At 35.1% G+C, this 15,643-nt stretch overlaps 1 protein-coding gene across 4 annotated transcripts in view; it reads right to left on the minus strand.

The window, feature by feature from the left end:
* Positions 1–15,643, minus strand: part of B3GLCT (beta 3-glucosyltransferase) — a 63,913-nt gene that overhangs the window by 20,415 nt on the left and 27,855 nt on the right. For all 4 annotated transcript variants that reach the window (XM_039323592.1, XM_039323593.1, XM_039323591.1 and 1 more), the window contains 3 exons: positions 10,897–11,008; positions 6,797–6,933; positions 3,587–3,650 (listed from right to left, as the gene is read on the minus strand). In XM_039323592.1, the coding sequence (XP_039179526.1) occupies positions 3,587–3,650; positions 6,797–6,933; positions 10,897–11,008 (313 nt within the window). The remainder of the gene's footprint in view (positions 1–3,586; positions 3,651–6,796; positions 6,934–10,896; positions 11,009–15,643) is intronic.

A 15,643-nucleotide genomic window follows, 5' to 3' on the forward strand; every position in this document is an offset into this window, starting at 1 on the left:
ATATAACTGTGAACAAGATAGGGTCTGGCAAACACAAAAGAAAATGAAATTATTGCTTTTTTTGATTAGGAAATTATACTGGTTCAATATGTCTAAAATTGCAGGGTTTTTTAAACAAATCATTACTCTTGGAATCCAATTTTTGACCCTGGTATCTACTTAGTAAATTCTCGTGTATCCATGCTTAGCTGGTTTGTTATTTGGAATTTCACAAGGTTTTGTCAAATGTTTTGCTGAAATTAAGGTGGTTATCTGTATAGCATTCCTGCAACCTACTAAAGAAAATATCTAATCAAAAAAGTTGGTTGGGCAACTGTTTCTGAAAAATACACTTTTCTGGTAATTACTATATTTTTCAAGGTGCTTAAAATAAATCACTTTATAATTTTTCTATATATCTTCCCAAGTATCACTGTCAATAGTGTTTGTTTATAGTAGAGTGTTTGTAGATCCCTGGATCCTGTTTTCCCCTGATTCTCCACAACATAAGTAACATTTGCCCTCTTCAATCATCACTTGTTCAAGTTTTCTCATAGATATAATTCATTCAAATAATCTGCAGATCAATTAATCTGGCCCTGGAAATTTAAACTCTTTTAAAGGAAGAAAATATTTTGTAGCCATGTTTCATCACACCCAAATAATAAATCCCACATCTTTATTTCCCTCTTCACTACTGCTTGAACACATATCCTCTCTTCAGAGAAAACTGACAAAGTAGCATTTTGTCATCTGTTAGCATCTGGGTATCCTAGCTTTTACTAAAAAAATATCTGAAAAATCTTTTGTTGTTCTTAGCATTTTTTTCTGGAATCATCTCTACAATTCTCTTGATGATCTGCCCTATACAGAGACCCTTTTCCCCCTTTAAATCTTCATGGATATGTTGTGCAGCAACATGACTTGTATTTTTTACCTCATTGGAACTATTAGCAACTACATGATCATGGCTTTCTTCCCATGTTCTGCCATGATGTTCTACTTATCATTGTTCTCAATTTGTTAAAAAATCTTAACTTTACTTTTTAAACTTTTATCTTAACTTTTTATCTTGGACTTTACTGGTCCAAGATAAGTCTTCAATTACCCTCAGCCTTTAATTCTATTAAAATAAACAATGTTAGCTTAATACAATCACTTTCTTCCAGTATTGCTGCTATTTCCATTTTCTTTCTTCCAGTATTGCTGCTATTTCCATTTTGATTGTATAAACAATCAAACTCACAAGTGCAGAGTTAGGGCTAACTACTTTATTATGTTCTGCCTATAATATAGAAATCTTCCCAGTTTGACAGCCTTCTCCTGGAAACAATTATCCACGGAACTTGGGGGGGGGGTGTAGACCCTAACCCTATTGCGGTTGCACAGTGACTCCAGACTAGCTCCACATTTGATCCCTCCTCCCTTCCAGGGTAGGTGCTTCCCAACACAATTTCATCAATTATATATTCTTTGTTGATTTATGTCAAGTCAAGAAGACTATGTCTTTTCCACTATCATTAGAAGGAGAATATAGAAGACAAGCTGGGATTTTCCTGAAATAATTATGTTTGGCAGAGTTTGCCTCACAATTATATGTCAGTAATTAATTTTTTCTTGGCATCATTACTTGAAACCTGTTTGAAAGATCTAAGTTTGCTTGTAGATAGTTTAATCCATATTGTCTTTTTGCTTGGGCAGGACATAAACAACAATGTAATTTTTATACATTCTTCTACTTGTTTTAATTAGATGTTCTTGACAGGTTCATTTCCTTGAATTTCTGAGCAGATGTGAATACTTTTAATAGTTCATCTCCTCCTCCTCCCTTTCATTTGCTTCTGATCCTTTTGAAAAAATTACATCCTTCAGCTGCTGAACTGTAATCCTCAGAGACATCCCAATGGGTCTTACATCTACTAAATCATATATATATATATATATATAAGGTTTTGCTAACAAAGAATAAAGAGAGAACTGGTATAGCTATTTCGAGTTCCTTTTACACGATCCAGGAGTCGAGCGCAGGCATTAACTTGCATATAAATGTTTACTCCCATTGATTTGTGTACGCCCTGATGAAGTTGGCAGGAGCCAACGAAAGCTAGGTTGCTAATTTTTAAAACTTTTAATGTTTTTATTTAAAGCTTCTGTTTTATATTAAAACTTTTAATGTTTTAACTTTTCCTGGTGATCATATTTTACTCTAACCATATATATATATGTATGTATGTATGTATAACATTTCAAACCCATCTTTTTATTTCTCCTATGTTGAAAACAATAGACAACGAAGATCATGAATTTTATATGCTTTTTTTTAATTTTAAGGTTGAGATCTTTAACAGAACCCATTACATTAATGCTCCCTTTCCTTCTGCACTGCACAAATTGTTTAGGATTCTATCTAAAGCAGGGGTGTCAAATTCACAATGTCACATGATGTGTTGCAACGTATCGCAACTTTTTTTCCATTCTCGGCAATGGGATGGACGCAGTTTTTGCCATGATGCATCAGGCCCATGGGCCGGCAGTTTGATACCCCTGATCTAAAGCCTTCCTGTTGAAGCTCATCATGGTTTGAGCAAATGCACTTTTATTAGACTCTTATCGTCTTATGCCACATTCAAAGGGCAAAATGTGATTTATTGCATACATAAACAGCCATTCCATCCTGGGAAAAGACACAACTGCTTACGGTGTGTCTGATAGGAGCAACATATACTATATATCTGTTTAGCAAATCACAATTTTTTTCTTCAAATCCAGATTTCTACACAATCCTAGTCCTTAAAACTATTATCTCCTGTATCTAAACCAATTAATAAACTGTTCATCAACAGCATTCTTTTCTTTCCCATCCTTTTTGCCTAAACTTGAAAGATGGATCGGAATACCACCTTAGGCTCCTGGTTCTTGATCTTTCTTTCTCATTAGATATTTTAGCTACTCCTGGCAATATCATTTGTCCCCACATGGATAAGCAGGATGAGATAATTGAAAGTTGTTCTGTCCCATCAATAATCTGTGTTCCTAGCAGACAGCACATTTCATGAGTCCATGGATCTTGTTAGTTTCTCACCTGCAGCAGTGAGTTGTCAATTACAGTCATACATTTGTCTTCTTGCAGATGATATGACATGGTTTCACCTTTGAAAAACTCATGAATAAAGCAGTATGCCAATAAGAGTTACTGAATGGCATCCAACAGAGGACAGAGCCAATGAATACACAGCATTCATAATCCCTTTACCTTCTACTTGCAATTATTTTTAGCTAATGTACTTTTAATACAAAATTCTATAAAGAGGGGTTGTAAACATCACCTACTTTTAGAATTGCTTTTGTTTCTGGCACTGATCAATAAACCAATTTATACTTCAGCAAAGATGGCGTAGGTCTCCAGTTTAAAAAAATGACCTATTCTCCTATAATAATGTGATTTTTGGCTACATAAGATTGTTACCAGAGACGGGATTACTGATACTTTATATTATCTGAATTTTATTACTGTATATGAACAAAAATACTAATACAACTTCTTTGTATTTATTGTAATCTGATTATATAAAGTAAATCATGTTCAAGTGAAACAGAAAGGGCTTACCTCATGTTTTAAATCTATTGTAAAATCTGACTTTAAAGGTTCATTCTTCAGTCTCCTTGCAAGCCTAAGCAGTAAGAATAACAAAAACATAACAGTAGGTGGAAAAACATCAAACTTTTAAAATGAAGTTACTCAACCATTACATAGTAACACAACATTCTGTAATCCTATCTTAAATGATGACAATATAGTGTAGATTTCTACATTTAAAACTGATGAAATATCAGTGACTAGTTGATAGAATCTGACCATGGTTAAAAAAAAAGTCTGTGATTCATGAAACAGAGAAGATGCTTAGAATATAGATAATGCCTACTCTGATCCAATAATAGTGGAGAACTCCTATTTCTTTGTCCTCATGGCAGCCGAAGCAGCTACCAAGACAAACCTTCCTTAGACGTCAAAACCAGACACTGCATGGCACTTTGAAAGTAAAGTCAGCTATATATTTTAAAATTTGATATACTTCTTTGTTTAGTTAAGTTGGGTGGAACTATTTTTGGCTTTAATACATGGGCAATACATCTGACCAAGTCAGCCAGTTTGGTATAGTGGTTATAAGATCAGGCTACAAGCCAGGAGCCTGTGAGTTTTAGTTCTGCCTAGGTACAAAGCCAGCTAGATGACCTTGGATTAGTCACTCTCTCTCAGCCCTAGCAAAGAGGCAATGGCAAACAATCTTGCCAGGAAAATCGCAGGGACTGGTGTAGGAAGTTGCCATATGTCAACACTGACTCAAAGGCATGTGTGCACACACTCTGTCTCTCTCTCTCTCTCTCTCTCTCTCTCTCTCTCTCTCTCTCTCACACACACACACACACACACACACACACACACACAGAGTTGGCCAACTGAATTTTTGATTTTTGTCATTAAAAAAATAGCAGATCATATGATGGCATTGTTTGTCTTTCTGAAAAGCAGTGTTGTCAACTAACTTGAAAAATGTGTTTAAGCCTTAAGAAATTCAGGACCTAAGATTCTTAGTTGTTAATAATATTCCTTTTTCAGGTAGGCAGGGAATCTTCAAAACCTCAGGTAAATACTTTTGCTGTAAGTCAGTCTTTCCAACCTGGCAATATTTAATTCTTGGATTCCAAGCCCTAGAATTCCCATTTCATCATGCCCACTAGGAATTTTGAAAGTTGCAGTCCCAACATAACTGAAGATTATATTGAGATGAGAACTATCTTCCCAAATAATAACAAATGCCAAAGCACCAGAGTTGGAGAATATGAAACACACTTTATTAAAAAGCTCAATTTTGTGTATTTCACTGCAAATATTTAATCTTTCAAACTTGTGAGGTAGGCAAACCTGGACCACATGGACTTCTGGAAGGACTGTTACTGCTAGTGGCATGATGTAACTGAATCTTGAAAACCTGTCTAAGCAATTTTCCTACTCAGTTTATGCCTAACATAATTAAAGCAAGGTTGCTCTTTCTCATATTCCCCCCATCCCTGGCCTGAGGTATCTCTTTTGCAACAGTTCTTTTTCCTCCTATTATTAAAATAGTAATATATTAACTAAAAGCGGTAATATGCAATTTAATATGAAAATATATTTATATATTTCATTTTGTGGAATTTATATTTTTGTATAAAATTATATATGTATCACTTTAATCTGATATGCATTCTTCGTCCAATATTTCTTCTCTTTTACTTTGTACTTTTTATAGTTTTAAAGTTTTTTAATAATAATGTTGCATATATTATTTTATAACTCTGTTTATACCCAGAATCATTTGTTTACAAGATGGGCAGCCATATAACTTTGAATAAATAAATACATTCTACTAAATATGTTTCATTTATCTGTGAGCATTTCTGACTAGAGTGTTTGATTTAATTCTTCACTTCCATTGCTTTGCATTTTATTATGTATCAGATTATTTGGATCATTTTCCATCCTGGATTTTGTTCTGAAACATCCCTGGTGTAATTGGTTCTCAATCCAGCTATAAGCCTGGGATTTGATATGGAGATGCCTCTGGTTGCCTGACAGAATTCCTCTACTGGGGACAGACTGTAACATGAGTATAGCAATCTGTAACATGAGTATAGCATCAGAGGAACTATGCTATAGAAATTCTGGATTTGACTTCAACCTGTGCTACCAAATATTTTAAAGTCCAATAATGTCTATTTTTCTGTTTTTCAACATTTACATGCTGTGATCTTGTCAATATTGTGTAACATCAGTCTCCAATTCTCTTTGGACCATTCTCCAATGCTGAATTGAAGTGTAGCCATCTTTCACTGATTCACATAAACCTACACTGCATGAAATGTTCTGTTCCGCTGCCTAATCTTAACTTGCCTCTATTGATTTTGTTCTGAGTCATGCCAAATAGTTTTCTCCTCATTATGCATGGGCAATGTGTAATAGTAACCTAAGTAATTTGCTGATTGTTTCAGCTTTGTTGCCTTCTCTTTCTCTTTAGCGTATCACCAGCTAATAGGAAAGACATCTACCAAACCATAGTACTGTAGCAGGAAAGAGAAAGATCAGACTGTATGATTCTACCATCATCTCTGGGTTTCATCCTGTCTCTAACATTTCATTTTATTATAACCCAAGTTAAATAAAATTAAAAACTAATGATGGGTCATTCATGAAGAGAGCTGATTCACAGGTAGCCTTTTTATTTAATATTGCTTTTTCCTTCACATTTTTGTATGAAGAATAAATGCTAAGCTTCATTTTCTTCTTTTGATTTCAGGATCCAATGGACCAATTGATCCTATAATTTCACTTTTATGCTCTTTCAGCTTTCTGCTAAATTAAGCAACAGGATCAAAGTATTTACAGTTCTACTGCACAAGTCATGTAACACCTATTACACAATTTTACCAGTTCATTGTTTACATTTATCCTTTGCTGATCACTTACATAAATTTGTAAAAGATGTAAAATAGTGTGACATCCATGTATCATATTGTCTATATAGCTTTATTTTTATATATATTAGATACATATGCATATTTCTGGAATAGTAGCTTATACAATACATGAAACTGGATTTTAAATGTTTTAAATGAGATAAAAGCTGATGAGTGATTAGAGATTCTCAGTACATTTATATACATACACACCAAGATGGAAAGACTTTTAATGTTTAACAGCATCACTTCTCCAAAGCCTTTTAAAACCACCAACTATTCAGTAAAACAATTTATAATAAATTACATCAAGCAATCTTACCTTTTTACAAGTGGAATACTAAGTGCCCAGCCAGCAGCAAAATCTGGAAATTTAAAAACTGTAGGGTTTTCTGCAAAGGCATAATGATGGATAATTGTAGATTCATCATCATGTAATGCTTTGCCTAAAAAAAATTCCTGTGGGAGAAGAGAAATATTATTGAATGTTCTTAGTGAATTTAACTTCACTAAGATCCTGAAGATCTATTATGCAGTCCACAGAACCTTATAAACACTATATTTTTCTCTATATACTTATTCGAGTGCATAAACACATAGAGAGTAAAGGCATCCTTAAGTGTATAATAAATCATACTAATGCTTCATCTATCAAACTTAAACATGTAAACCAATTGTGGAAGTTTGGAAACTTATGATCTTCCAGATATGGAGAAACCATAGTTCACTGCATCTTTCACTGTTCATTATATTGATTGAAGGTTCTATTAGTGGTAGCATTTCAGCAAAATTAAAGTCTAAGTTTGCACAGGCAAAATTGGATGGCAGACAAGACTAACTTTTACCAAGAAACAAGAGATAACAATTCCTTTGCTTACTTAATATATTCATACATAATATCAAAACAATTTTTTAAAAAGGATGTTTTGATGAAAAAATCATATGGACTTGTTTGTGTAAAATAGATGGTTCCAATATCATTCTAAACCCAAAACAAAGGATGAATAAGCTTAGCAGCTTATATGTGAGTCAGACAACTGTGCAAGAGTAGGTGAAGAAACAGTATACACTAACTGCTATCTAATTTACAGAAAGGTAATCAATTTTTTTTTAAAAAATAAAGCATATCTCCCCCCCAACCACCCTAAAAATATGTCAAGGTAATAATTTACCTTGGTTATCTCAGCACAATAAGACTGTGCATGCTCTGACAGGTTATGGGCCCAGAGTGAGTTGAAACCCAATGAGAGTTTGACTCAGAGCCAGAGGAGTTAAGGCTTATGGCTTGTTATGGTTTGTGGTGGTAGAAGGCAACATGGAGTCTGTCAGCTTAATGGGAGGAGGTTTCGTAGTATCTCGTTTGAATGAGACAAACTGCCTCTCCTGGAGACTCAAAATAGAGATGTACCTGCGAAGGGAAGAGTTGTGGATGATAGTTGCTGATCCATCTGCAGCCCTGGATGATGGGACCGGAGAAAGAATTAGAAAGCATTGGCCAGCATAATTCTGAGTTTGGAGGATAGCCAGCTGATACATGTGAAGGGTCTCCAGTCTGCTAAAGAGTGCTGGGAAGCTTTGCACAGTGTGTACGTGAGAGACTGCAAGCAGCAAAGTAATGCTGACAAGAAAGCTATATAAGGCCCAGCTGAAACTGGGAGAGAGCATGTCTACTCATTTGCAGTCCATGAGAAAGACATCCCTAGAGTTAGAAGAGGAATGATTTTTACTGAGGCACATAAGGTGTATGTGGTACTCAGTTCATCGGACACTTCATGGGATGTCCTAGTGACTAGTTTAGAGTCCATGCAAGAGAGGGACTTAACCGTGAGTTATTTAACTGGCCAGTTGCTGGAGGAGGAACAGAAACAGCTGGAAAGGCAGCAGAGAGGGGGTGACAACGCACAAACCAGGCCTAGAACTACAATGTCCAAAGATGCCAGCAGGGCAGCCGAGAGTGTTTGCATGGTGAAACACTGCTTCAAGTGTGGTTCTACAGAGCATCTCCAGAGATGCTGCCCTGAGAGGAGAAACAGAGGACAGCAAAACAAGGTCATAGAGCTACACAATTGACATTTTCCCTGGCAACAACATTAACTGAAAAGTACACTTGGATAGTGGGCCGAGTCAGCATATTGCAAATGACCCACAAATGTTTTCAAACCTAAGACCAGCTAAACGAACATTTGTTAGCTGGGAAAATGGACAGTCTTATTGTTCATGTCTGACAACTTCCAAAAGTGGCTGAGGAAATTAGGCATAAGGCATAGACGTATAAACCCATACTCGCCAGCAGAAAACGTTGTGGCTGAATGTAGGAATGGAATTTTGCAAAACATGACTCACTGCTGGCAGATGCAGGAATGAGTAAAACATACTGGGGGGAAGCCATGAAAACAGCCAGCTCTCTAGTAAACAGGGTATGGAGTGTTGCTATCAATGAAACTCCATATTACCTGTTATATAGAAGGAAACCTTCATTGGCTCACCTAAGGACATTTGGCAGTTATGCCTGGGTGCATATTCCCAAAAGCACCAGAAGGAAAGGACAGAAAAAGGCCAGGAAACTTAGGTTTGTTGGATATGAGGCAGGTTCCAGATAGATTCACAGATGGAACAAAGAAGGTTGTGATTTCAAGGTCTACTAGTTTTGCAGAACAAAACAATTGGGACAGAGTGCATGCTAACACCAAGGTGTTCATGCCAACACATAGCGCTAGTTTTCAGGAAGGAGAGGCTACACAAAGCCGAATGAAGGAAGAACAGGATAGCAGGTCAGAAATAGTAGGAATAGAAGAGGATAGACCTGAGGTAAAGAGAGAAATAATAGAAACACAGGAACAGATGATACCAAGGAGGTTTGAACGTAGCAATAAAGGCGTACCTCCTGGTTGGTTCTAAGCAAGTGGGGTTAGAGCATATAGTGTAAGGTATGAAGCCCATAATTACCAAGAGATATTATCATTGCCTCAAGTAGAACAGGATAAATGGAAGGAGGCTATGGACAGAGAGATGGAGTCTATGGATGTGCATCAAGTGTTTACCCTTATGAGATTACCAGCAGGAACAAAGGCTGTTGAATGTAAATGGATGTATAAAAAGAAGGATTTACAGAGAAGGAATATTCATATGTTGACTAAGCCTTTAAATATAGGCAAGTATCAAGAATGTGTAAAAGCATTTGGATTATTAGCTGTTTAGCTTTAAATGGGAGGAGTGTCAAGGTAATAATTTAACAGCTAACCAGCTTGTATAAAGTGAGATGTATGATGTAATGATGGGAATGACTCAGCAGGGTCTATGTCCCTTTAAGAGCCAGTTGGGTCTGTGTCCCTTTAAGAGCCTTTGTATAAAAGGGAAGGCTCTGCTACTTTGTTTTCTTTCTTCTGTTTCCTGCTGTTACTGTGGCATGTTGGATCTTGCTGTATTAGCATGTGTATGTATTTATTCCTGGTGTATGATATTGTAGATAGTGTAAGATAAACCACCATTTAATATAGATCACTGTTTACTGTGTTTACTCCTGGGTTATCTCAGCACAATAAGACTGTGCATGCTCTGACAAAATGCCTGCTTTGAGATGCGGAAAACAGGGGGAAAAAAGGTAAGAATAAAAATCTGTTAAAAGACTTCCCTCAATCCAATTGCTGAATTTCTCAAGAGTACTTTTCAATTTCTTTAAATACGTCCTCTGAATGTTTATCACTTTATCCCCCTCTCCCCAAGAAAAACTAATTTCACTCAACAATATTCGTCATGAGGACAGAAAATTTCAACCTCATTTGTTCTAAATGAAATACGTTTACTGTGCTAATGCATATTCCTAGCCTTCAGCTACTTGCAAACTAAGTAACATTATATGAATAAGTGTGAACTAGACTGTTAATAGGTGTTAACTTTATAGAAAATTTCCATGACCAAATGTAATTTTACCCACATATAAGAAACCAATCAGAAATAATACTTTCACACATGAATGCAAGATTTCTCAAGTTTCTTATTAATAGTAAATGAACAGTGAAATATAGAACGCAATATAATAATTATTATTTTAGAATGTCTTGTACTATTTTTTACTAGAAGATGTAAAATTTGTAACTTTCTCTTGTAAACACTTCTTTTAAAAAAGTTTTCTATTGTTTTGATCTTTCATATCTAAATAGATCTTGTTTGAATTTAATTCTTACGATGTTAATATAAAATTGTAATTGCAATATAATACAACTGTCAGTATATAATTTATTATCATTAATTACACTGGTTAAGTTTTAGGCATTATACACGTTGTATAAGAAGAATTGTTCCTTCTCATCTATTATAGTCATAGCTTTATCAAACTGCAAATTAATTCAGTTTTTGATTCTTTCTCACAGTTTGTAGTACATTTTAGAGTCAAACATTAATAAATCTTTTTTAAAATATCACCTTAGATTTGTTATATCTTCTAAATGTATTCAGTAGTTTTACAATCTGTATTCTTGTATCCTCTTCACACAAAAAAATCCATGAGGAGTTTTTGCTGTATGATATAGAAAACCTGAAAAAAAAGTTTAATTTATTGTAAACATGGCTTAGAAATAATTCTGTAACTCAAGTGGTTTTGCTGATATTAGGAAATATTTATATTGGTAATCTTGCTCTATTGTGAACATTACATTATTTCTTAAAAATCAAATCAATACTGAGACTTGTTGATTTACAAAAGAATAAAAAAAGGGTTACCACTGTCTTCAACATTAAAATGTCTATGGTACAGGTAAGTAATTTAAAGCATTGAATAACTAATCAAATTTACAGAAATACAAAGACAAAATATAAAAGTGATATTGAGAGATACATAAAATTAGTCATCAAAGTAAAATGAAATAATAGTAACAAATCAATATAAATAATTCAAAGTGAAATAGAGTAAAATGGCAAAAATGAAGAATTCACCAAAAGCTCTTTGGAAAAGTTCATCTTCAGTAGCTTCAGGGATGTTAAAAAGATTACTGCTTTGTCCGAACTATACTTGGATATATAAGGCAATTATAAAGAAAAAAATATTGCTGCTGCTGCTGCTGCTATTATTTTCACCCATTTTATGATAAATTATATTGATTGTTTGACATATGTATCTGAACAGCCCAAATGCATTGTGTTGCAGACTGTTGTCCAAGTGACTGATTATTTCCTTATAAATAAGTAGAATGTATTGCAGAGATGGTAAAAGTTATATGACATGGCCAGTCAATTTCCATGGAATCAACTCTTCAACATATTTATCAGTTAAATTGGATGATTTATAAGATCTGCAGATGATACAACCTTCAAGGGATCGCCTGCCAATTTAAATGAAACAGGAAAGATTCAAAATGATCTAAATGGGCTTGAGGGGTGGACAAAATTGAATAGAATGGGATTCAACAGGGAAAAATGTAAAACTCTGCACCTGAGTAAGAAAAATATAAGGCAAAATATAGGTTGGAGGGCAAAAACTTGCCAATAGCACACATGAAACAGACAGCATATCTGTGTGTCCTTAATGAACAAAAATGAAATGTGAGCCAGTAATGTGATGCAGCTGCTAAAAAGGCAAATGTTATTTTGGATGCATTAACAGAAACAAAAAGCCCAGATCACTAGAAGTAAACGTTCCTTTTTACTTTCCTCCATCCCCATTTGGGGTACTTTGCCCACCTCTGTGCACCAGTTTAAAAAAGACAAAAATTGGAATGAGTTCAGAGGATTCCCACTCCCAGACAGTGGGGGAACGGAGTCTGAAAATGAAGTCCTGTGAGAAAGAGTTAAAGGATCTGGATATGATTAGCCCCCAAAATATGATTCATGAGAAATATGACAGTAGTTTTCAAATATCTGAAAGGTTATCACAGTGGACTTCAGTTTTTAACTTAAAAAAACTGAATATTACAACAAGAATTGATTTTAACAGCTAGCCCATGAATGAGAGAAAAATGAGAAACAAGAGGTATTGGAGATATTCAACAACAAAGGAATACAGAAATGCCTTTGAGTGTCCTACAGAAGGAACAGCCTCTCAATCTCTGGAGGGCAGCTGTCCTGAAAAGTAGAGGGGATGTGCTGCTATCAGTAAGAGGATATGAAAATCATAATAATTGGTTACTCTACGGCCTGTTTGATTGACTGACTCATGTGTTAATGTCTGGGAGCATGGATCAGGCAAATGATGGAGAAGCTGCCAAAACTTTCATAGTCCACAGAAGATGACTAGAAAGGGGAAGCATAATACTCCCGCACACTGGTTAGTTACAGGAATAGTGTTAATGGAATACTAACTTTCTGTATGTCCACTGATGAAATAAACATCTTTAGCTACAGTTTCTTATAATTTCTACAGCAGTTCCAGAATTTCATTCTGTTCAACTCATGTACTATAGACCAGAAGTTTACAAATTTGATTTTATGTCCATTTATATGGCCTATTAATGGAGTATTTTAAAGCCCTTCAGAATTATAAATAAATTTGTAAGTTTAATCTTTATCTCTTCAGACAATAGTATATTATGATGGTTTATTTATTAGTCATACTTAATAGTTTTATAAATTTGTGTGTACAGTAGTATGGGAGATATGTGGATAAAGAACTTAATGTTCCTTAATGTTCTGTATACTGTAGAAATAAATAATTGATACTGTAGAAATAAATAATTATTAAGTTATATGACTCAATGAAAACTCAAAGATAACATCTTCTTACAAAGTGCATGTTCTTCATTTTCTATATACTAATGCTCAGACTATGAGTGATAAACAAGATAAACTTAGTACATATGATTTAATATGTATGTTATAACTGAAAACACTGGTTTGATTTCATGATTAGAACACAGGAATTCACAAATGCAGCTTGTTCAAAATGAATGAAATTTACAGAAATTTATAGAAAAGGAATGAACTTGACCTTACTTAAAGAATCTAGACCAAAATAAGTAGAGGAATGATTAGATATTGCTTATGTCTCCTGCCAGTCACAAAACCAAGAAAAAATGATGATGTATTCTAAACCAAACTGCCGATCTTTCAAAGAACCAAGAGATTTTAGAACTTAGAACTTCTTAGAATTTAGAACTTAGAATTACCTTACATCCACTGAGAAATAGTGCCAGGGATGGTTCTTCCAGGAAATGCAGGATCTCTCTTGCTCATTGCTTTTTCCCTCAAAAGGTGAAGAAAGGTATAATAGGATCTGCTATTCTCGACTTGATCCTACCAAATAGGAAAGATTTAGTTGATGAATTGAAAATAGTAGGAACATTGGAAGAATTCTGGACATTAAGGGAAATGTAAATGTAAACAAACTAAATGTAAGAAAACATGTATCTTAGACTTCAAGAGGTAGATTTTAATAAATTCAGAGTAATGCTCAACAAGTTCAGATATTAGAAGATGCAAATGGAAAAATAAACTCATGATTGGTAAGAGTGTCTAAAAATGAAACACCAAAAGTACCACTGAAAATAATTCCAATGAGGCAAAAAAGAAACTACACTAGAAGAAGCTATACAAAAACTTAATAAAGATCTGAAAATAAAAAATATACATAGGAGATGGAAAGATCATCACAAAAAAGCATATACAGATAGTCTGGTATTGTATAGACTGTATCAGGAAAGCTAAAGTTCAGAATGAGATTAATAAAGGATAGTAAGACTATTAAGGGGCTTTTCAGTTACATTCTAAATTTTAATGGAATAATGTTCAGAATGAAAATGGTAAAAGGGATAGCAAAGAACAAGCATAACTACTATTTTGGCTCAGTGTTCCTCTGAAGTGAATTCTGTCAGGAGACTGTGAAGAGTTGACCAAAGGGCAGGATTTACCTGAAAGCTGACAGAAACAAAGTATAGGTCAACTGACCCTGAATATGTTTAAATCTCCAGAGCCTGATGGACTGCAACTTAGGTGACTGAAGGAATTTCAATCCAAAATTGAAAGAATCAGATAGCTAGAGGTAAATTGTTTCCTGTCTATTTCTAAGGTTGAAATAGAGTAATGGATACCTGGGAAAATTATAGATCAGATAACAAAGTGACCATTTGTAAATACCTCAAAAAACCATTTATTAGTTGTCAGAAATTTATATGGATTTATCAAGAAGTAATCACACTAATATTATTTCCCTTTTCGATTAGGTAATTTCTTTAGTAGATCATGGGAATAATATGGATATAATATATTTTGACTTTCAGCAAAGCATTTGATAAAGTATCCTGTAACATTCTATGAAGGTGGGATGAGAAGTCCATTGGAAGGAGCCACAGTTGCCTTGAAAGAATGCTCACTGACGAAGATTGTACAAAGAATGCTCATTGATGGCCTTTCGTTAAACTAGGGTGAGGTTTGATTGTAGTTAATTGCAAGCTGAATTAAAAAATCAGTAATATAGTGCAGCTGCCAAAAAAGCAAAGTCAATAGAAGTATACTTTACATCAATAGAAACAAAGTTTGACATTACCAGAAGAAACAATTCTGTTCTCTTCTCCATTGGCCAAGCTGCTCTTTCAGAACCATGTTCATTACTGGCCAACACATTTCAAAAAGAAGCAGAAAAATTATAGAATATGAAAAGAAAGTCTGCAAGGATGATCAAAGTTCTGAAATTAAATCTTACCAGTAGAGACTGAGGGAGTGGGCATATTCACTACTGAGCAAAGAAAAGGGGGACTGTGACAGCACTCTGTGAGCGTCTGAAAAATTGTCACATGAAAATCCAAGATCTGCTTTTTATCATCACAGATGCAGGGCACAGAATAATGCTCTTTTTACCGTAAAAGGCAGATTCTAAAAACCTCTTAATGGTAAGTTTGACATGGAACCAATTATCAAGGGAGAGAGCTTTCCTTTGCTGGATGTTTTCAAGTGGAGACCAGAAGCCATCTATTTGGATGATTTAAACCAGTGGTTCTCAACCTTTTTAATGCCGCGACCCCCAACCGGTCATAAGTTGAGGACTACCCAACCGGTCGTAAGTCGAAGACTTTCCCTGCCCGGGAACGCCACACATGCGTGGTGCCGCCCCCTGCGCTGGCCAAGGCGTAGCTGGCAAACGGCAGAGACGGTACAGGCCAACCACCGGCTGGGCCACCAGCTGGCCCAGCCCAAGGGAGGTAAGGCACCCGCAGGGCCCCACGCGTGCCAGCAACCCTCCCTG

This window comes from Crotalus tigris, unplaced genomic scaffold (assembly GCF_016545835.1).
Source record: "Crotalus tigris isolate CLP2741 ecotype Arizona unplaced genomic scaffold, ASM1654583v1 scf7180000024280.1573445, whole genome shotgun sequence".
Lineage (NCBI taxonomy): Eukaryota > Metazoa > Chordata > Lepidosauria > Squamata > Viperidae > Crotalus > Crotalus tigris.